Source organism: Aquarana catesbeiana, linkage group LG03, assembly GCF_042186555.1.
Source record: "Aquarana catesbeiana isolate 2022-GZ linkage group LG03, ASM4218655v1, whole genome shotgun sequence".
NCBI classification, from domain to species: domain Eukaryota; kingdom Metazoa; phylum Chordata; class Amphibia; order Anura; family Ranidae; genus Aquarana; species Aquarana catesbeiana.
Window position 1 is genome coordinate 545,282,801 of NC_133326.1, and position 22,893 is coordinate 545,305,693.

Sequence of the window (22,893 nt, forward strand, 5' to 3'; positions counted from 1 at the left end):
GCCATCCCTCACTGCTCTGCAATGCCCCACAATACTCTGCCATACCCTGCAATGCCCTGAAATACCCTGCAATACTCTGCCATACCCTGCAATGCCCCGAAATACCCCGCAATACTCTGCCATACCCTGCAATGCCCCGATATACTCCGCCATACCCTGCAATGCCCTGAAATACCCCGCAATACTCTGCCATACCCTGCAATACCCCGCAATACTCTGCCATACCCTGAAATACCCCGCAATACTCTGCCATACCCTGCAATACCCCGAAATACCCCGCTATACTCTGCCATACCCCGCAATGCCCCGAAATACCCCGCAATACACTGCCATACCCTGCAATACCCCGAAATACCCTGCAATACTCTGCCATAACCTGCAATGCCCCAAAATACCCCGCAATACTCTGCCATACCCTGCAATACCCCACAATACTCTGCAATACCCCACAATACTCTGCCATACCCTGCAATGCCCTGAAATACCCAGCAATACTCTGCCATACCCTGCAATACCCCGCAATACTCTGCAATACCCCGCAATACTCTGCCATACCCTGCAATACCCCGAAATATCCCACAATACTCTGCAATACCCCGCAATACCCAGCCATACTCTGCAATACTCAGTGATACCCAGTCATACTCTGCAATACTCTGCCATACCCAACCATGCTCTGCAATACCCCGCAAAAATCTGCAATACTCTGCCATAACCCGCAATATTCTGCCATACCCAGCCATACTTTGCAATACCCCGCAATACCCAGCCATACTCTGCAATACTCGGTGATACCCAGCCATACTCTGCCATACCCAGCCATACTCGGCAATACTCAGTCATGCTCAGCCATACCCTGCCATGCTCAGCCATACCCTGCCATGCTCAGCCATACCCTGCCTCTGTATGTGGCCAGGCTGTGGAAGTCTCACACATGTGGTATCGCCGTACTCAGGAGGAGTAGGAGAATCTATTTTGGGGTGTCATTTTTGGTATGTATATGCTATGTGTTAGAAATATTGTATAAATGGACAACTTTGTGTTAAAAAAAAAAAGTGTTTTAACCACTTCCCGCCTTCCGTCATACGACGTCCTTGACTTTGTGCAGGGATATCTGAATGATGGGTGCAGCTACAGGCATCATTCAGATAACAGCTTTTTGCAAAAAGTGACAATAAAAGTGCAGAAAATAAATATTTGTATATTCACAAAAATCCACAAAAAAATCCTACTGTGTAAACTCTCTAACCGCTTAGGCTCCATGCACACTGGAGCTGATAAGCTGCAGTTTATTGGAGTTTGGGCGTTTTCTTTAAAAGCCCATAAACTCCACTCTATGTTATCCTATGTGTCCATGCACACATGAGTTTATGGGCTTTTTTCTGAACGCCAGAAATTTGCGTTCGAAGTGCTGTTTTTCACCGCCAAAAAATGCCAAACGCCGATAAACGCTCATAAACGCGCTTTAATTAGTGTTCAGCGTTCTATTTTTTCAATGCATTGTGGGAGTTTGGAATGCATTGTGGGATTTTTGGAGTGTCCTCTGTGTATTTTTATTAAAAACGCCCATAAACGCTAACGCTAAAAAACGCTCATAAACGCTCATAAACGCTAGTACAAAACGCTGTTCAACCAGAGTTTTCTGCCAGCAATCTGGCGTCCAGAAAAAGCTTTTTTTGAGCTTCAGTGTGCATGGAGCCTATAATATATACTGTTATGTTCAAACGAAAATAAAATAAACACAATCCTGTGCAAAACCTGCAATTCAAAGTGACATTTCTGTGCAAAAAAATCCAAAATATATGACTGGTGTATATTGTTGCTGTGAAACTGGGTTCAGAAATATGCATATACCGTCCTTAAACCCTGGTGTATATATAAAAAAAAAAAAAAAAAGTCCAATAAAGTGACAATGTGCTCCTTCAAATTGTTCTGTGCTTCTTGGAAAACAGTGCCCCATAAGAAACGCACTCATCGCTATTATTCACCCCACAAGGAGGTATTTCATCTTCACAGTATGAGCCACTGTGTAGCCTGTGGAGTGGGAGGAAACTTCCTGTCCTGTGTTCTCCAAGTGCCTCATTGCCTGCGATGTAAGTGGTCTCCTCACTGTTAACCTCTTAGATGTTGCCCACATGTAGAGAGGAAAGAGACTCCATAGGTCTCATAGTTCATAAGACTTCAGACCGCTCTCTGCTGAAAACGGGTCACAGGTGTGCAAAACAAATTGCGCTCCTGTGACCCAGAGGAGAAGCCCAGCCTAAAAAGCTCAGGCTGGACTTCTCCTTTAACAAGGACTGCCAGTATGGGTTCATCTTACAAAATGGTGACTTCTTCATTCCAACAGACAAGACAAGGGGCTTCCATCATAACAAATGTAGAGTGTGGTGGTCTCATCCCTAACAGAATGAACCATAGAAAAAGAAATCCCCCTTTATTTGGGACTTTAATAGGCCACCAACTCTTAGGATAAAAACATAAAAATGTTATTAATATGCTTAAAAAAGACGTGAAAGAGTCTATAACATACAAGATAAAAAATCATTCCATAATAAATACAGAATCGAAACAGAAAATATGTATAGGGTGACAAAAAATAGATGTACTCTCACAGGGGTAATGTACCCCGATACCCAACGCGTTTCCGATATTCTGGTACCTTCATCAGGGGTTTGAGAGTTGTGGATATTTTGTGCATATATGGATTCCAAAAGGAATGACTCTGTGTTCAGATAGCACCCATATCCCCTGGGGTTAAATAACGTATTTTCGTAAGTGCCAGACCAGGGTTATATAAGAATAGTGCTAACACTGACAGGGGAAGGCACCCCTCACTGGACCTGCATACTCAAAGGGTCTTAAATAGGAGTTTGAACACTTTGTTCCCTAGTTGGCTCACCCATTATACCTTCTGATATCAGTAACTCAATACACGCACTATTCTTATATAACCCTGGTCTGGCACTTACGAAAATACGTTATTTAACCCCAGGGGTTATGGGTGCTATCTGAACACAGAGTAATTCCTTTTGGAATCCATATACGCACAAAATATCCACAACTCTCAAACCCCTAATGAAGGTACCAGAATACCGGAAACGCGTCGGGTATCGGGGTACATTACCCCTGTGAGAGTACATCTATTTTTTGTCACCCTATACATATTTTCTGTTTCGATTCTGTATTTATTATGGAATGATTTTTTATCTTGTATGTTATAGACGCTTTCATGTCTTTTTTAAGCATATTAAGAAAATTTAGATTTTTTTTATCCTAAGAGTTGGTGGCCTATTAAAGTCTCAAATAAAGGGGGATTTATTTTTCTATGACTTTTCATTCCAACATTACATAGTTGTATGCTGTCTAAATATGGGGCCATGTGCTTCTTGATACAAGGTAATGACTTCCATGTTTCTCTCTGCTATCCTAGAACACAAAGAAAGTGTGTTCCTCCATTCTATCATCAGAACTGGAGACCATCTGCATCTCCAATCCCACAAGGACCATCCAGTTCACTGCCGGAAACCAGAAAGACGATCCTAACTGCCAAAGTGAGCATCAATGTTCCAGCAAACATCTACTTGTTAATATAGTTAAAAATAATTCTTGGGGAACACTAAGAAAGTAACTAAAGAAAGATTAGCTCAAATATTATAGAACTTTAAAGTGTTTTTTTAGCCAGTTGTTTTTCTTTTAGTTTTGGGAGCAATCATAGCTGCTGTCAGATTTTTTTTCTGTGTGTGTCTGCATCCTATAGAGCAGATTTTCCTTCACTTCCCTCTCTGGTGACAAAGTGGTCACTGTGACAGCAAGTGAGGGGAAAATCTTGAAAGGGTACGGGCAATAAAAAGATAAGGGAGGGTCTAGCCTTCTCCCTGCTATTTCCTAGCTGTAGATTTTGTTCTGTTGCAGGCTGACAATACTAAGCCTCTGCCTCACAACCAGCGGCTGCATTGCCAGCAGTGCTAGTGCGTCCATAAGGGCGCGCGGGTGCCGCCCCCTCTCTCCTGCCACCCCCCTAGCAGGTCCCCGACCCCTATTCGGGCGCAGGGCGCCTGAATTACAGAAGAGGGGGGTGGTTTTGAAGCACCTGATTAGAGCCATAAGCTCTAATAGGCATCCAAAAAGGTGACCTGCGAACTCACTCAGCTGTGTGTTAGAAAAGTGAATGAATATTCGCTTTACTAAAAACGAAACCACCTCTCTGCCAATCAGGTGCTCGGATCTGTTACCCGTCACCTGATTGGCTGAAACAACAGGTGCTGTGATTGGACACCAGGCGTCCAATCATAGCAGAGGAGGGGAAGAGAAGACGGGAGAAGACATCGAGCAGCTGTTCCACCGAGACAGGTAAGTGCTAACGGCGGGCCGGCGGGGGGCACAATGGCAGCATTTAATATGGCACAGTGGCTGCGTTTAATGGGGCACAGTGGGAGCAATTGATGGGCACGGTGGCGTTTGATGGGCACAGTGGCGGCAATTGATGGGCACAGTGGCTGCGATTGATAGTACAGTGGTGGCGATTGATGGTACAGTAAGGCTGCAATTGATGTTTTTTTTCAGAATTTTTCAGTTTGTTTGTGCCCCCCCAAAAATTTTGAGCACCAGCCGCCGCCGATTGCCAGCCAGTCTTTTGCAACCCTTTAGGCCTGCAAAGAGAAAAAGCAGCTGTTCAGCGGTGCCTCAGGGTTCTATCTGCACATCAGCTGAGCAAGGAGAGGGGGGGAGGTGTAGTGAGGAGGAGAGAATTTGTGTTCACAACAGAATGCATTTGCGAATCAGATGCATTCCCATACAAGATAACGTGCTTGTAATTCGCACCACAATGCCCAGAAAAAGCACACGTTTTTTGGGCAATGCGCAGTGCGAATGCAACGCACATATGTGAACCAGATGCATTCAAATGAATGCATTTTAAAATGTCCTGCGAATTGGATGCGGTGTAATCCGCATCTAATTCGCATAGGTGTGAACGGGGCCTTAGATGGCAGTTGTGATGCTGGCAGCGGCTTAGCGTTGTCAGCCTGCAACGGAAAGTGCGGTTGCTAGCAAGATCTCCAGGTATGAAACTTTGCACCTCACAAAATGATTTTCTTAGAAAAACTTTATACAATGAGGCATGATGTCAAAAATACTGAAAATACAAGCTTTAAGGTTTCTATACACTGTAAGTAATTTATCTTTAATCTATTTATTTTTTTTCTACTTTTAGAGATGAAGCAGGTTAATATGCATCACCTGCTGGAGAGTGAGATGCACCACAAACTAGAGTTCTTGGACTCTGACAGGGTAAAAATGTCGAAAGGAAGGTAATAGGGAATATCACAACCTAATGACCTCCTGTGCATACAGCATATAGGAATTGTTATTGGATAAGTGACCACTGGGTGGCGCCTGACTCTCACTTGTTGTTTTCTTTAATTGTACAGCATAAAATCTGATACAAACCATTCAAAGCAGAAGCCAGTGAACTCCCCCTGGAAGGTGGTAAATTATCCGCCAACGTGGGACTTGAAGGCCATGCCTGCGACAGGGTGTAAGGTATGGGAAGGAAACTTTACAACTCATAGAATTAAAGCGTATCTGAGACTTTTTTTAGGTGTTTGTAGACAGTAGGGAATGGGTAAAATATTGGTCTGACGTGGTGCTAAATAGAGGTACTGTTCGCAATGAAACTATGCACTATCTTGTTTGCTTTTCTTTATTTAACTGTAACTCATTATATGTAAAATGCTGACAGCGATGAGAAGATCCTGACAATTTTAAGTGTGAGGGGTATACTGTTTTTCACACGTTTGGATAGGCAGAAGAGAGTGTATTTGTTTGTTTTTCCTCGACCTTGAAGTGATTACTACATAGGTAAATGTTTTGATGTTTCCAGGAACTCTAACGGAGTAATTGAGGACATTCTGTTCTCATTTTCTGTCAAATATACAAATAAAAATTTGTTAGAAAAAAAACATTGGTCTGAGTCTCTTTGGGGAGATTTTTCTTCACTTCCTGTTCCTGTTCCACAACAGGAAAAGACGGAAAGTCTCTGCAAACTGAGGGAGAGTTGTCATTGGAAGCCCACTGCAGGGCAAATCTAGGGGGGCGCTGGGGTGGCTTGTGCAGACATTTGATGGAAGGAGGCGCTCTGATTTGGACAGTCCCTGTAAGCATACCTCCCAACTTTTTTAGATGGGAATGAGGGACACCTATCAGCAAAAGTATGCAGGCATAGGACACACCCCTTGCCACACCCCCCTTAAAGGAGAATTGTACAAAAAAACAAGATTGGTTAAACCCACAAGTGCTTTTTTTTACCACTACTATACTTTAATATTGGCTTTTGGAATTTACAAATGCAGCAATTTAGAAATCAGATGAAAGGTTTAGCACTTGGAAACACTTTTCGATAGATAAAAAGTGCATTTTATATACATCTATATAGATCAGACCAAAATGAGGGACGAATGAGGGACAGAGGAACATTGTTCCAAATCAGGGACAGTCCCTCCAAATCAGGGACAGTTGGGAACTATGCTGTAAGGGATGCCTCCTTGCATGATGTAAGGAGGCACTCTGATTGGGACAATCCATGGAAGGGAGCACACTGATGGTGACACCTACTATAAGGGGGCACGCTGATGGTGACAGCTGATGTAAGGGGGACTCTGATGGGGGCACCTGATGTAAGGAGGCACTCAGATGAGGGATGTCTGATGTAAGTGAGCACTCTGATTGGAAAAATCCATGTACGGGGGCACTGTGATGGGGATACCTGATGTAAGGGGATACACTGATTAGGACACCTCTGCTGTAAGGGGGCACTCTGATGGGGCACCTGATGTAAGAAGGCACTCAGATGAGGGATGTCTGATGTAAGGGGGCACTCTGACGGGGACCCTGATGTAAAGAGGGACTCTGAAGAGGACTCCTGATGTAATGGGGGGCTTTAATAAGGACACCTGATATAAGGGGAAACAGGATCTGTTTAATCACCCTAATCTAATGACAGGCTAATATGTACTAGTGTTTCCCAGGTCATGACAGGCTGTCGGTGACTTGCACACAGTGTTGACATTATGCCCCTATACTGCACCCCCAGATCAGACAGACTAGATCCGTCCCTGGCCCATTGGACGATTGCCTCTCACCTCTTGTTCCAGTGGCAGCTGTAGAATTTCAGATCGCCGATTGCTTTCTGTTTTGGTGATAATGATCAAGAGGGTAAATCTCCCCAGCAGGGAAATAGACAGTAGTAATGACCTAACAGGGGTTCTAACTCTTTCATACTCCATCTAAAACAAAACACTTATGGATTTATTTACTGTAAATCTGTGCCTGAACTCAACCTCATTGGCTCCCACGGTTCCTGGGATTTAGTACCCGAGTACGGGGGTCAAATGACAGTGACTGTGGTTTAGGATTTTAGGATAAAATGTGTGCTGAATGTGGCAGTGTATAAGCGAGGTGGCACTATCGTTAAAGCCCTGATTTGAAATCGAGGCTGCGGATGTGACATTTATTGAATTCCAATGATAGTAAATGTTACTGAGACATAGAGTGTTCTGTAAAGCCCAAATTCAGTCACCAAAATAGATACTCAGACAATACTTGTACTAACAGCCTCCATCATCTCAGTTGTGCAGGAAGTCTAAATATGACTGTGCAGGCCAATAGGCACCGGAGCTAGATCCAGCGCACTTGGTAATCAGCTCTAAGGAACAGTCTCAGCCCAGGAAAGCCCCATCTCTGCTCAGACACATCCACTCTTCTGCTCGGCAAAGCTGTTACTCAGCTCTGTCAGCACAGAGCACTGGAGGGGGAGGACTGAAAGCAGCAGAGTAAAATGTGTTGTAAAGGCATTTCCAAGCAAAAATCAGTTGCAAATAAAGATACTCGGGATTATGAATATATAAAAAGATGTGAGACTTCTAATGGGTTTTAAAAAATTTTGAATTCTGCTTTATTAGCGAGTCATTCTGGCAATCGTACAGCTACAGTGGGGAAAGTATTCAGACCCCCTTAAATTCATTTTTTCTTCCTCATTAATGTACACACAGCACCCCATATTGACAGAAAAACACAGAATTGTTGACATTTTTGCAGATTTATTGACCAGTTCCCGACCGGCGCACGCCGATGTACATCGGCAGAATGGCACGGCTGGGCAAATGAACTTACAGGTACGTCCATTTGAATTCCCCGCCATGCCATTGTGTGTGCGCCGCCGGTGGAGCGCGCACGCGCCGGCCGGGAGCTCCGTGAGTCGGGTCGCGGGTCCCGCAGACTCGATCGCCGCGGGGATACCCGCGATCGCCTCACGGAGAGGACGAACGGGGAGATGCTGATGTAAACAGCATCTCCCCGTTCTGCCTAGTGACAGTGTCACTCGATCTCTGCTCCCTGTCATCGGAGCAGAGATTAGTGACGTCACACACACAGCCCATCCCCCTACAGTTAGTAATCACTCCCCTAGGACATACTTAACCCCTCCCCGCCCCCTAGTGGTTAACCCCTTCACTGCCAGTGTCATTTACACAGTAATCAGTGCATTTTTAATGACAATGGTCCCAAAAAATGTGTCAAAAATGTCCGACATGTCCGCCATAACGTCGCAGTCACAATAAAAAATCGCTGATCGCCACCATTACTAGTAAAAAAAAAATTATTAATAAAAATGCCATAAAACTATCCCCTATTTAGTAAACGCTATAACTTTTGCGCAAACTAATCAATAAACGCTTATTGCGATTTTTTTTTACCAAAAATATGTAGAAGAATACGATCGGCCTAAACTGAGGAAAAAAAATGTTTTTTTATATATTTTTGGGGGATATTTATTATAGCAAAATGTAAAAAATAATGCGTTTTTTTCAAAATTGTCGCTCTTATTTTGTTTGTAGCGCAAAAAATAAAAATCGCAAAGGCGATTAAATACCACCAAAAGAATCTCTATTTGTGGGAAAAAAAGGACGTCAATTTTGTTTGGGAGGCACATCGCATGACCGCGCAATTGTCAGTTAAAGCGACGCAGTGCCGAATCGCAAAATACGCTCTGGTCAGGATGGGGGTAAAATCTTCCGGGGCTGAAGCGGTTAGAAAAGAAAAACTGAAATATCACATGGTCCTAAGTATTCAGACCCTTTGCTCAGTATTTAGTAGAAGCACCCTTTTGATCTAATACAGCCATAAGTCTTTTTGAGAAAGCTGCAACAAGTTTTTCACACCTGGATTTGGGGATCCTCTGCCATTCCTCCTTGCAGATCCCCTCCAATTCTGTCAGGTTGGATGGTAAACGTTGGTGGACAGCCATTTTTAGGTCTCTCCAGAGATGCTCAATTGGGTTTAAGTCAGGGCTCTGGCTGGGTCATTCAAGAACAGTCACAGAGTTGTTGTGAAGCCACTCCTTCTTCGTTATTTTAGCTGTTTGCTTAGGGTCATTGTCTTGTTGGAAGGTAAACCTTCGGCCCAGTCTGAGGTCCTGAGCACTCTGGAGAAGGTTTTCGTCCAGGATATCCCTGTACTTGGCCGCATTCATATTTCCCTCGATTGCAACCAGTCGTCCTGTCCCTGCTGCTGAAAAACACCCCCACAGCATGATGCTGCCACCACCATGCTTCACTGTTGGGACTGTATTGCACAGGTGATGAGCAGTGCCTGGTTTTCTCCACACATACTGCTTAGAATTAAGGCCAAAAAGTTATATCTTGGTCTCATCAGACCAGAGAATCTTATTTCTCACCATCTTGGAGTCCTTCAGGTGTTTTTTAGCAATCTCCATGCAGGCTTTCATGTGTCTTGCGCTGAGGAGAGGCTTCCGTCGGGCAACTCCGCCATAGAGCCCCGACTGGTGGAGGGCTGCAGTGATGGTTGACATTCTACAACTTTCTCCCATCTCCCGACTGCATCTCTGGAGCTCAGCCACAGTGATCTTTGGGTTCTTCTTTACCTCTCTCACCAAGGCTCTTCTCCCCCGATAGCTCAGTTTGGCCGGACGGCCAGCTCTAGGAAGGGTTCTGGTCATCCCAAAGTCTTCCATTTAAGGATTATGGAGGCCACTGTGCTCTTAGGAACCTTAAGTGCAGCAGAAATTTTTTTGTAACCTTGGCCAGATCTGTGCCTTGCAAAATTCTGTCTCTGAGCTCTTCAGGCAGTTCCTTTGACCTCATGATTCTCATTTGCTCTGACATGCACTGTGAGCTGTAAGGTCTTATATAGACAGGTGTGTGGCTTTCCTAATCAAGTCCAATCAGTATAATCAAACACAGCTGGACTCAAATGAAGGTGTAGAACCATCTCAAGGATGATCAGAAGAAATGGACAGCACCTGAGTTAACCAGTTACCAACCGGCCCATAGCCGAATGACGGCTGCAGGGCGGTTGGATAACTCTGGGAGGGCGTACAGTGACGTCCTCCCAGAATCCCGTTATCGCGCGCCCCCTGGGGCGTGCACCCGAGAACATCCGTGACCGCTGGGTCCTGAGGACCCGGCGCATCAAGGATTCTGGTAAACAGCTGCTAATCGCGGCCGTTTACCTTGTGACCGCTCCGTCAAATGACGGAGCGATCACATGTAAACAAACCGGCGTCATGTCATCGGTACAGTGTCAGAGGAGAGGGGGAGAGGTCGGATGGCAGCAGCGCTGTGGGCTGGATGTGTAGTGCCCACAGCGCTGCTCTGTGACAATTGCCATCCATCCATTCATCCATGCTCAGCCATCCCTCAATGCTCTGCAATACTCTGCAAAGCTCTGCAATACCCTGCAATACTCTGCACTACCCTGCAATACTCTGCAATACCCTGCAATACCCTGCAATACGCTGCAATACTCTGCAATACCCTGCAATACCCTGCAATACCCCGCAATACCCCGCAATACCCTGCAATACCCCGTAATACTCTGCAATACTCTGCAATACTCTGCAATACCCTGCAATACTCTGCAATACTCTGCAATACCCTGCAATGCCCTGCAATACTCTGCAATACCCCGCAATACTCTGCAATACCCTACAATACTCTGCAATACCCTGCAATACCCTGCAATACCCTGCAATACCCCGCAATACTCTGCAATACCCCGCAATACTCCGCAATACTCTGCAGTACCCTGCAATACTCTGCAATACCCTGCAATGCCCTGCAATACTCTGCAATACCCCGCAATACTCTGCAATACCCCGCAATACCCTACAATACTCTGCAACACCCTGCAATACTCTGCAATACCCCGAAATACCCTGCAATACCCTGCAATATTCTGCAATACAACGCAATACCCCGCAAAACTCTGCAATACCCTGCAATAGCCTGCAATACCCTGCAATATCCAGCCATACTGTGCAATACCCAGCCATACTCTGCAATACTCGGTGATACCCAGCCATACTCTGCCATACTCTGCCATATCCAGTCATACTCGGCGATACCCTGCCATACTCAGCCATACCCAGCCATGCTCAGCCATGCTCAGCCATGCTCAGCCATACTCGGACATACTCAGCCATGTTCTGCCATACTCGGCCATACTCGGCCATACTCGGCCATACTCGGCCATGTTCTGCCATACTCGGCCATGCTCAGCCATACTCGGCTGTACTCGGCCTCTGTATGTGGCCAGGCTGTGGAAGTCTCACACATGTGGTATCGCCGTACTCTGGAGGAGTAGGAGAATCTATTTTGGGGTGTCATTTTTGGTATGTACATGCTATGTGTTAGAAATATTGTATAAATGGACAACTTTGTGTTAAAAAAATGCGTTTTAACCACTTCTCGCCCGCCAGCCGTCATATGACGTCCTTGACTTTGTGTGGGGATATCTGAATGATGTCTGCAGCTACAGGCATCATTCAGATATTAACTTTTTCAGCCGGCGATTCCCTACACCATAAGAATGATCATAGCGGCTGTTCCACTGCTTGATCGTTCTTATGGGAGGCGAGAGGGGATGTTCCCCCCCCTCCCGCCGCCCTTCGGTGCTTCTACCGACTCACCGCTACGATCAAAGCCAGGATCATTTTTTTTTATTTCAGGCTTCCTAGCCTAGAGGTGAGATGTTGGGTCTTATTGACCCCATATCTCGCTGTAAAGAGGACCTGTCATGCCATATTCCTATTACAAGGGATGTTTACATTCCTTGTAATAGGAATAAAAGTGATCAAAAAATTAATTTTTTGGAAAAAAGTGTCAAACCAAAATAAATAAAGTAAAATGAACAATAAAAAAAAAAAATTTAAAGCGCCCCTGTCCCCGTGAGCTCACACGCAGAAGCAAACGCATAGGTAAGTCCCCCCCACATATGAAAACGGTGTTCAGACCACACATGTGAGGTATCGCTGCGAACGTTAGAGCAAGAGCAATAATTTTTGCCCTAGACCTCCTCTGTAACTCAAAACATGTAACCAGTAAAAAATTTTAAAGCGTCGCCTATGGGGATTTTTAAGTAGCGAAGTTTGGTGTCATTCCACGAGCGTGTGCAATTTTGAAGGGTGACATGTTAGGTGTCTATTTACTCGGCGTAACTTCATCTTTCACATTATGCAAAAATATTGGGCTAACTTTACTGTTTTGTTGTTTTTTTTAAAGCACAAAACAGTTTTTTTTTCCCAAAAAAAACGCGTTTGAAAAATTGCTGCGCAAATACTGTGCGAGATAAAAAGTTGCAATGACCGCCATTGTATTCTCTAGGGTCTTTGCTAAAAAAACATATATAATGTTTTGGGGTTTTGTAGTTTTCTAGCAAATACATGATGATTTTTACATGTAGGAGAGAAACGTCAGAATTGGCCTGGGTGCTCCAGAACGCCTGAAGGTGCTCCCTGCATGTTGGGCCTCTGTATGTGGCCACGCTGTGTAAAAGTCTCACACATGTAGTATTGCCGTACTCGGGAGTAATAGCAGAATGTGTTTTGGGGTGTAATTTGTGGTATGCATATGCTTAGAGATAACCTGCTAATATGACAATTTTGTAAAAAAAAAAAAAAAAATAAAAAAACTTGATTTTGCAAAGAATTGTGGGAAAAAATTACAACTTCAAAAAACTCACCATGCATCTTTCTAAATACCTTGGAATGTCTTCTTTCCAAAAAGGGGTCATTTGGGGGGTATTTGTACTTTTCTGGCATGTTAGGGTCTCAAGAAATTAGATAGGCCATCAGTACTTTAGGTGTGATCAATTTTCAGATATTGGCACCATAGCTTTTGGACTCTATAACTTTCACAAAGACCAAATAATATACACCAATTTGTACAAAGATATGTAGCATATACAGAATTTTCAGTCTTTTTTCTTTTATAGCTCAAAAAATAAAAAACCCAACAGTGATTAAATACCACCAAAAGAAAGCTCTATTTGTGTGAAAAAAACGACAAAAATTTTATATGGACACAGTGTTGTATGACTGAGTAATTGTCATTCAAAATGTGAGAGCACCGAAAGCTGAAAATTGGTCTTGTTAGGAAGGAAGTTTAAGTGCCCAGTGGTCAAGTGGTTAAATATATGAGCGTTACAGCAAAGGGTCTGAATACTTAGGACCATGTGATATTTCAGTTTTTCTTTTTTAATAAATCTGCAAAAATGTCCACAATTCTGTGTTATTCTGTCAATATGGGGTGCTCTGTGTACATTAATGAGGAAAAAATTAACTGATTTTAGCAAATGGCTGCAATATAACATAGAGTGAAAAATTTAAGGGGGTCTGAATACTTTCCGTCCCCACTGTATGTCCCACTGGTCAGTAAACATTCTCACTACATGAAAAGACTTGATAGGTTGCGTGCAAAAAAGCGCCAAATGGGCGAAATTGGATATTTATGGCTCTTTGTGAGGAAAATCATGGGCTGGACCTTCATAATGGTTAAAAAATATCACACAGGTACTCTTTTGTCACTTCCTTGAATTTATATATAACTTAACGTGTTTGTCAACCTCAGACATGAAATATGAATAAAGCATACCATATACCATACCATAGTACCATACCATAACATACCATAGTACCATAGCATGTACTTGTCTCAACCCAGAGCACCAAGTATAATTTCTGTCTGCTGCCTTGTTCCTCTGCTATCTGCATGAGTCCCTTCTGACAAGTTTTCTTGACACCGAGAGGTGAAAAGACAGTGGGGGAGCTTCAGTACACAGTCTGTGATTGATAGCCACAGCTCTGTTTCTGTGAGTTGTGGGAGGGGTGTCTCTTGCTTCCAATCAGCTCTCAGTGCTTTCCTCACTAAGCTCTGCAGAGTGTGATTTCAGCGCCCTGCTTACTGCTTTCTAAAAGCTCAGACCAGCTGTAAAAATTATGCACTTTGAAGGTAGAGGAGAAAGGTCTGCAGATAAACAGGTACAAATTGTGTAGGAGAATATGTGTATCACCTGTGGCCAGTCTCTTCAATGAGTATACGTGAGAGTTTACAATCATTTTAAGAATTGAACATACAGTTGCGCTCATAAGTTTACATACCCTGGCAGAATTTATGATTTCTTGGCCATTTTTCAGAGAATATGAATGATAAAACGAAAACATTTCTTTCACTCATGGTTAGTGTTTGGCTGAAACCATTTATTATCAATCAACTTTATTTACTCTTTTTAAATCATAAACACAACAGGAACTACCCAAATGACCCTGATCAAAAGTTTACATACCCTGGTGATTTTGGCCTGATAACATGCACACAAGTTGACACAAAGGGTTTTGAATGACTATTAATAGTAACCATCGTCACCTGTGATCTGTTTGCTTGTAATTAGTGTGTATAAAAGGTCAATGAGTTTCTGGACTCCTGACAGACCCTTACATCTTTCATCCAGTACAAAAAAAACAAGATAACTTTGCGCTTACTCAGTGTTGTAAGCGGCTAACACAACAAATAGAAATTTTGCTATAAACATCAAGTGTAACAAGGTGTAGCGCTAAAAAATAAAATACAAATAGAAATAAAAATGGTGATTTAAGAAAATCTCTAATGTCTTCTTTTAAAAGTCCATCATAATAGTGAATCGCAGTCCATCTTAACATGAAGCCATCATGATCACCCCGTGCATAGGTATGAAAAGATGTGAAAGTACCACCACCAATATGAATGGAGGCCTACCAGAAAGTTTGAACCCAAAACAGCATACGCTCTATGGGTTAAACCGGCTTGTATTGCCCACTGGCAATGAGAAGAAGTCCTTGGTAACCAGCAAGAGATGGAGTCCCAAGAGCCTTCCCGAGAGTGTCATAAGCATATAAATGTGAGGATACCGCCACCAAAGTGAATGGAGGCTTACCGGAGAGATTGAACCCAAAACAGCATACGCTCTATGGGTCAAACTAGCTTGTATTGCCCACCGGCAATGAAAGGGAAGCCTTGGTGGCCAGCGAAGGATGGGGTCCTAGGAGCCTTCACGGACGTATCTTCTCCGTAGGAGTGGTTAAATATTCCAGGACATGGCCCATAAAGAATAAAAAAGGGGCCACATAGTGTGATTCTGTAAACAGTAAACTTTTAAATAAAGGAAAACACTTACATTTGAGTAGTTTAAAAAGCGCTTGTACATAAAAAAGTGGCGGCAGTGGAGTCCTCCCGACGCGTTTCGTCTTACAAGACTTCGTCTGGGGTGCCCATCCACTGCAGCCAAACTCGTTAATAAAGGCACTGTGACCCCTATGATGAGAATCCAGCTCCTTCGTTTTTGGATCCGGCACTTCCGGGTCGTCCAAGATGGCGGACCCGCGTGCATTCCAAGCATCTCTAATGGGACGCACCTTGCGTTCCGGCACTACAAGGTATATCATAATGGTCCCCATATATAAAAATAATTTACACCTCCCATATTATGTCTTGTGGAAATATAGATTTTTTCAAATGCAAAGATATACAGTTGTAAACATACTATACGCCGGACGTCTTCCGGTTTGCGAGGTGGTATACTTCCGACACTCAACCTCGCAACCTTACGTCACGGCGTTGGCACGAGGATGCGTTCCAAATAGCTTCGCTATGGAACGACTAAGCTGGCGTGCGTTCCACGTCTCTAAGTATTGCACCAACGTGCGTCATGACGTCATACACATGTTTCATACACACACGCTTATGGAGAATGTCCTAATGGTATGGCCTATGTATTGCTTGTGACACGGGCAAGTAATAAGATACACTATATATCCTGTGCTACATGTACAGAATGATTTTATAGTGTATCTCCTTCCAGTGACGGTAGATGTAAATTCTGTCACTTTGCGTCTCTCTAGTGTGTTGTGTTGACACACAACGCACTTTCTACATGGAAAAAAACGGTCAAATCATGAAAAAATGAGGGGCGGGCAGGTGGATTAATAACATTGGGAGCTACCCGACCTTGTAAGGTTGGTGCTCCTCTAAAAATGACTTTGGCTTCTTCTGGCACTAACGTGCCCAGAATGTTATCTTATCTGAGGACCTCCCAATGTTTCCTTATGATGTTTTTAATTTTCTTATGCTGTATTGAAGGAGATGTCAACACAGCCCACTTGAACTTCTCATCAGGTTCTTTTTCTGGCTTTATTAATCTTTCATCCAGTGCTGTATCTTTGTTTCATTTGCAGAACATTCCCGTACCGCAAATTGAACATATCTTTGTTTCTTTTGCAGAACATTCCTATACCGCAGACGTGTGATGAGTTTTCAAATGTTGCCGAAATGTTCAGCAAGACAGTCCAGGGATACAAGGTTCGGAAAGTGTGGCGGATTCAGAACCCCACCCTCTGGCAGGCCTATCAGAGGTATGTCAGCAATGGCCACAAACCTCAGGATGGCCAAGATGGCTTGAACTAAAATGAGCATCCTGTCTTTTTTTTTTTTTTTTAAACTCAAAAGGGGCATTTTAATTCCACAAAAATGGCAAAAGATTGGACTTTGTGATGATAGTTCCCAGTGTACACAAATCATACTGTGAGGTTTGCCTGATTTTCAGAATTTGGGAAGCAGAAATCACTGATCGTTTGGGATCTTAGGAAGTTACAGGACTGATTGAAGTCGGGTTAAAGATTTGGAATTGGAATTGGGATTTAAAGTGATGCTAAAGTCTCTTTTTTTTTAAATAAAAAATGCCAAACATGTTATACTTACCTGCTCTGTGCAGTGATTTTGCACAGAGCAGTCCAGATTCTCCTCTTCTCGTGTCCCTCTTTGGCGCTCCTGGCCTCTCTCTCCTGCTGAGTGCCCCCATAGTAAGAAGCTTGCTATGGGGGCACCTGAGCCGAGCCGCAGCTCCGTGTGCCCATTCAAAAACGGAGCCGTGGCCCGGGCCCCACCCCCTTTATCTCCTCATTTGCTCACTGACCTTGATTGACAGCAGCGGGAGCCAATGGCGCTTCGCTGCTGTCTCAGCCAATAAGGAAGGAGAATCCTGGACAGCCAAATTTCTCATGCACATTGCTGAATCTAGAGGGGGCTCAGGTAAGTATCAGGAGGGCTGAGTGGGGCTGCTGCACACAGATTTTATCTTAATGCACAGAATGCATTAAGATAAAAAACCTTCCGCCTTTACAACCACTTTAAAGTGTATTGATTGCCAAAACTTTTTCTTGTTGTTTTGGACAGAATAGGGAAGGGTTATACCCCTTGGTATATTACCGCCTGATCACTGGGGGAGAGGAGACTGAGGAAATGCTTCCTTCTGCCTCTAGCAGACCAATAATATCATCTCAGCCTAGACAAAATCACTGACCCTAGCTGGGCTCCACCTTTTTATCATGGCTTTTTTTAATGATAAAAGGTGAAGCTTTTCTATAATACTACTGTTGCTGTATATGGTGACATGTCATGAATTTATTTATGGAGACTTGTAAAGTTACTGACAGTCTACTTTAACCAGTGTGAGTAAAAAGATATATTTTCTAAGAAATAATCATTCTGCTAATTCATTTTCTTGCAACTTTGACATTTTCTTGTGTCACAGGCAAAAGGATCAGATGAAGAAGAAGAATGTTGGCATTGATGTGAATGAACAGCAGCTATTCCACGGCACGGACTACGTCAACATCACCACCATCTGCGAGAACAACTTTGATTGGAGCCTCCCTGGCACTAATGGTATCTTGTATGGACAAGGTAAATCTTAAAGGATGACCCCACTAAACACCATTAGTATTTACTGTACGTTGGCCATTTGATGTTAATTCAATGCCATTTTTCTCTGTAAAAAAAAGCAGTTATCCACAGGCCCTTTGTTCTGTGCTTGGAGTATATGAACCTATGCTGAGTCCAGTTGTTGTATTATTCACAGGGAATAGCCCACAGTCCTTACATAGAAAATAAAACCACAGACCCAACACTGGGGTACTGTACAGTGATACTTTTCAGAAAAAAAATGTGATTAATGGAGTGTGGAAAGCTTATTTCTGTCTGTCTTACAACTCGGGAAATTCCTCCCATTGTAGGACTGGAAGTGTTGGGACATTTCTGTATTGGTGACACAGAAATAAGATATTTTTATCCAAAAGTGCAAAAAAAAACATTGTCTGGAGTTATTAAACTTTTGGATTTTGTAGCAACCGGCAGGTCCCCTTTTGCAGAACGCAACAGCTTAGGGTTCTTTCTCTGTCTCTTAAAGCCCAACCCTGGGCGCTTAAAAAATTAACTGCCACTGCCTGGGGTTATGTCTAGTGGAACAATAAAAAGAGATATACTGTATATCTTATGCCGGATCGTGGAGGAGCAGAGGATCAGATAGGTAAAACGGTTCTTTCGTTGCAAGGGATAATGCGCTTCTGGAAGAATGGTCAAACATTCCCATAGACACACTCCTAAACCTTGTTGGCAGCCTTCCCAAAAGAGTTGAAGCTGTTATAGCTGCAATGTGTGGGCTAACTCAATATTGAACCCTACGGACTAAGACTGGGATGCCATTAAAGTTCATGTGCGTGTAAAGGCAGTTGTCCCAATACTTTTGACTATATAGAGTATACAATTATCCAAAAACTGGAACATTTTGAAAATGTTTCCAATGTCATGGGAAATCCTCTTTTAGACAGTTGTCACCCAAGAGGAGATTTCCCCTCACATTGAAGAAATGTCCAAAATTTTACAGTTATCACCTTCATGTTATCTGACACAGATCAGCCCCTGCTGCAGACTCTCACTTTATGAATTGCTACAATGTTACAATGTTTTTAGTCTAATCACTGGGGGAGAGGAGACAGCTTTATAACTTGTAAACTTTCTCCTAACAGGAAATTACTTTGCCAGAAATGCATTGTACGCCCATAATTACTCTCCTGCCAATCCTGCTGGGACAAGGACCATGTTTGTGGCTCGGGTGCTGGTCGGCGACTTCATCCAAGGAGATCTCACAATGAGATGCCCACCTCGAAAAAGCAGGAGCACTGAGAGTTATGACTCCTACGTGAACAGTGTCACCAGTCCATCCCTCTTCATGGTGTTCGAGAAATCTCAGGTCTATCCAGAGTACATCCTGGAGTATAAGAAGAAGAAGGAGAAGTCAGCCTGTGTGATTAACTGAGAGGGAGCTGTGATTTTTATTTTTTTATTTTTTTTTAAAATTCTTCATTTGTGTAAATCTCATACACTTTACAGAAAAACAGTGTACAAATTAAATTATTCAGGAAGAACAGAGCAAGAAGCATGATAATTGTGCAGGTTAGAAGGCATCTGTTGGTTTACACAGGTCAATGCAATCTGAGCTTCCGCATACATTATAAAGTACAAATAATGAAACAAAGATATAATCCCAGTGTGTAAATGTCTCCCAGTTTTTATTTGAGAAACAAGAAAATCCATAGCTGGGAAGATACCCCAGCGTAGCAGGAGGAATAGATGCTAGTATAGAAGAGAAGAAGAGGAAGAATAAAAGAGTCTTGCGGTCATGGTCCACAGCGGGGCCTCAGTTCGTCAAGGGAGAGGGGAGGAAAGAGAAGGGGAAAAAAAGGAGGGGGGGGGTTGGCGGAGAGACCAGAATTATATGGGTAAAAGAAGATGAAATTACAATAGCAAGGGATCCATCAAGGTTCAAAATACTGTCCAGGAGCTGTGATTTCAATGCATGGTTAATCCAATACAAAGAATGGTCACATGCCAGTGCACATGTCCAAACCCATTATATTGGCACTACAACCAGCTCTAATTTATGGCTTGCTGTGTTTTACTCGCTGAGTTCTACAACTCTTCCTACAACCTTTTCATACTTAAAGGAAAAGTAGGGGATCACAAGAGTGCACTTAGTTCTGCACTCCTGTGATCTGTATTCAGCCAACAGCAGTCTGAAGTTAGCTGTCAGAGATCCTGACTTAAATGTTGCGATCCACCCAGATGTCTGGACCAGCAGCTGGCTCAGCCTCTCAGTGCATCACCGAGAGCCTGAACCTGCTGTTCTTGCTCGACTTCTGTTCAACTACCCCAGGGGTCTCCAAACTCTCTAAACAAAGGGCTAGTTTACTGTCCTTCAAACTTTAGGGGGGCCATACTTTGGCCAGTGAGAGTAGAAAATGTCCTGGTGTCAGAGGGACAAAACAATGCCCCATGACTGGTATTAGGGAAGTAAAAATGCTCCATCATTGATATCAATGGGAGGAATAGTGCCCCTTCATTGGTGTAAATGGGAGGAATAGTGCCCCATCATTGGCGTCAGTGGGAGGAATAGTGCCCTATCATTGGTGTAAATGGGAGGAATAGTGCCCCATAATTGTTGTCAGTGGGAGGAATAGTGCCCCAATGGCAGTCAGTGGCAGGAACTATGCCCCGCTGTTTCTGACAGTGGAGAGAACAATACCCCAGGGGCCGGATGAAAGCAAGCAAAGGGCCGCATCCGGCCCCCCGGGCCATGGTTTGGAGACCACTGAACTACTCTATCAGTATATTTTAGCACGATCAGCTGCAGCGCTGGTCAGTGTATTCTGATAGTGGGGCATTCTTTTTGCTGTCAGAATACAATAGCTCAGCGGGGAGGATTCTTCCATCCACATCGAGTGTGTGGATAGGGCAATCAAGTCAGTTTTTTTTTGTTCAACCTGCTGAAAAAAACTGACACACGTATAACATCAATCTACTAGTTACTGGTTTGTGAGCTCTCACACTCCTGTAATTCACCACTGTGATTTGTTTATAAATTTGGAGCATGTCACCAGACATAGAGGGGACACGTGGGACATCTGACCTATAACATGCTAGTTACAGGTCTGTGAACTCTTACATTTTCCTAATAAAAATATATGTAAATCCAAAAAAAATTGGAATTCCATGGCACAGGGACCAAAGAACAAACCTAGATATTTTAACCATTTCCTTCGCTATCCAAAAGTCCAGAAACATTTTGGCTCTATGTGTACTTCAGCCAGTCATCCAGTGGCAATGGCTAGTATTTTTTAGAACAATGTTTCTCAACTCCAGTCCTCAAGTACCCCCAATAGGTCATGTTTTCAGAATTTCCCTCAGATGAAACGGTTTGTGGTAATTACTAAGGTAGTGAAAAGCCTGAAAACATGTCCTGTTGGGGGTTGGAGTTGAGAAACATTGATTTATTACATGCTGTCAGACAGAAAAGGTAGCGCAGAGAAGATATGACCCATAAACTGCTAGTTACTGATATGTGAGTTGTTTGTATAACTTAAAACTGAACTTTGGGATAAGTAAACATTGTGTAAATACAGGAGCCATGTGTAACTTCCTGTAATAAAGACCGGTCAATTTTTTTTTTTTAATTTTCTGTTAAAAAAAAATAAAGACCGGTCACTGCTGCTCTCCCTTATTGTACAGAGTGACTGGTCTTGTCTCCGCCCCCTCCTGTAGTTTTCTGTAGGCAGCCTGTAGTGGGTGGGGCCAGCTGGGTCCCTCCCACAGCTCTGCTCTCTGCATGAGTTATGTACAGCACAGTGATGCTGTCTTGCTACTTTTACAAAATAATATCTGAGTTTGTTAAGCCATTTGATGCACACAAACTAAATTTTACATCTTTGTGTCTGTTGAGGAATATATTTTAATAAAAATTTTTGTATACAAAGTTCAGCAGAGCATAACTGAGGAAGGAGCAGTGTTATAGAAAATGATGTTGCAGAGCATTATTGAGGAAGGAGCTGTAGTAAAGAAAGAGATGCAGCGGAAAACTGTGATTATACTCATTGTGGGACACAGGAAGTTCTCAGTTTTTTAGAACATCTATGAACAGTATATTCAGCAGTCTGAGTGAGACTCTTAGTCAGTGTTTGTATTAACCAACAGTCCTAAGCTGGCCATAGACATATTGAAGTAAAGAAAGTTCAGCAGAACCGACTGAATTTCGATCCATGTGGCCAACTCTGTTCAACTGAAGTCAGTCCAAGCGGACATGATGGAAAACAATCAGTGGCTGCAGCTGATTGGCCATGTTTCACTGTCAAAATACAATGTCCCTGTGGGGGGTATTCCTCCATCCACCTCGCTTGTGTGGATGGAGAAATTGGTTCATTTTTTTTTTCGCTAAGCCCACTGGGTCAGCTTTAGAATTCCTTTTAAGTTCTCTTATACAAAGGAGGACTTCTTTCATTTTATAATATTGATCTGATTTTAGGTCACATGAGGCATGGTCTGTTTTATCCTAGTTTTGTACAGCCATGTAATATATATGCACTTTATTTAAAAAATAAAAAATAAGAAGTGTAGTAATAGTTTATTTTGGGAGTTTTGCTAATCAGGTAATTCCTGTAATAGGAACATGGTATGGTCACTTGTGGATTGTCACTCTTTAGCATGCTGCAAGTCATGGAAAAAATTAATCTATAATTCAGACCTGCAGCAACCAATCAGAATTTTCCTTACAAAGTGATTTTTCTCTGCTCCTGATAATGTTAAATACTGCGGGAAGACACTACAAGACATTTTATTGAAGTGTGAATATATAAATTGTTGAAAGTTATTTTCAATAAAATAATTTTTTTAATACAGA

General features: G+C 43.0%; 1 protein-coding gene across 2 annotated transcripts in view; it reads left to right on the top strand.

The window, feature by feature from the left end:
* The window catches only part of LOC141132730 (zinc finger CCCH-type antiviral protein 1-like), a 60,706-nt gene extending 37,813 nt beyond the window's left edge, over nt 1-22,893 (top strand). For both annotated transcript variants that reach the window (XM_073621494.1, XM_073621495.1), the window contains 6 exons: nt 3,431-3,551; nt 5,213-5,309; nt 5,430-5,541; nt 16,608-16,738; nt 17,917-18,068; nt 19,190-22,893. In XM_073621494.1, coding sequence (XP_073477595.1) covers nt 3,431-3,551; nt 5,213-5,309; nt 5,430-5,541; nt 16,608-16,738; nt 17,917-18,068; nt 19,190-19,479 — 903 coding nt within the window. In that variant the 3' untranslated portion in view covers nt 19,480-22,893. The remainder of the gene's footprint in view (nt 1-3,430; nt 3,552-5,212; nt 5,310-5,429; nt 5,542-16,607; nt 16,739-17,916; nt 18,069-19,189) is intronic.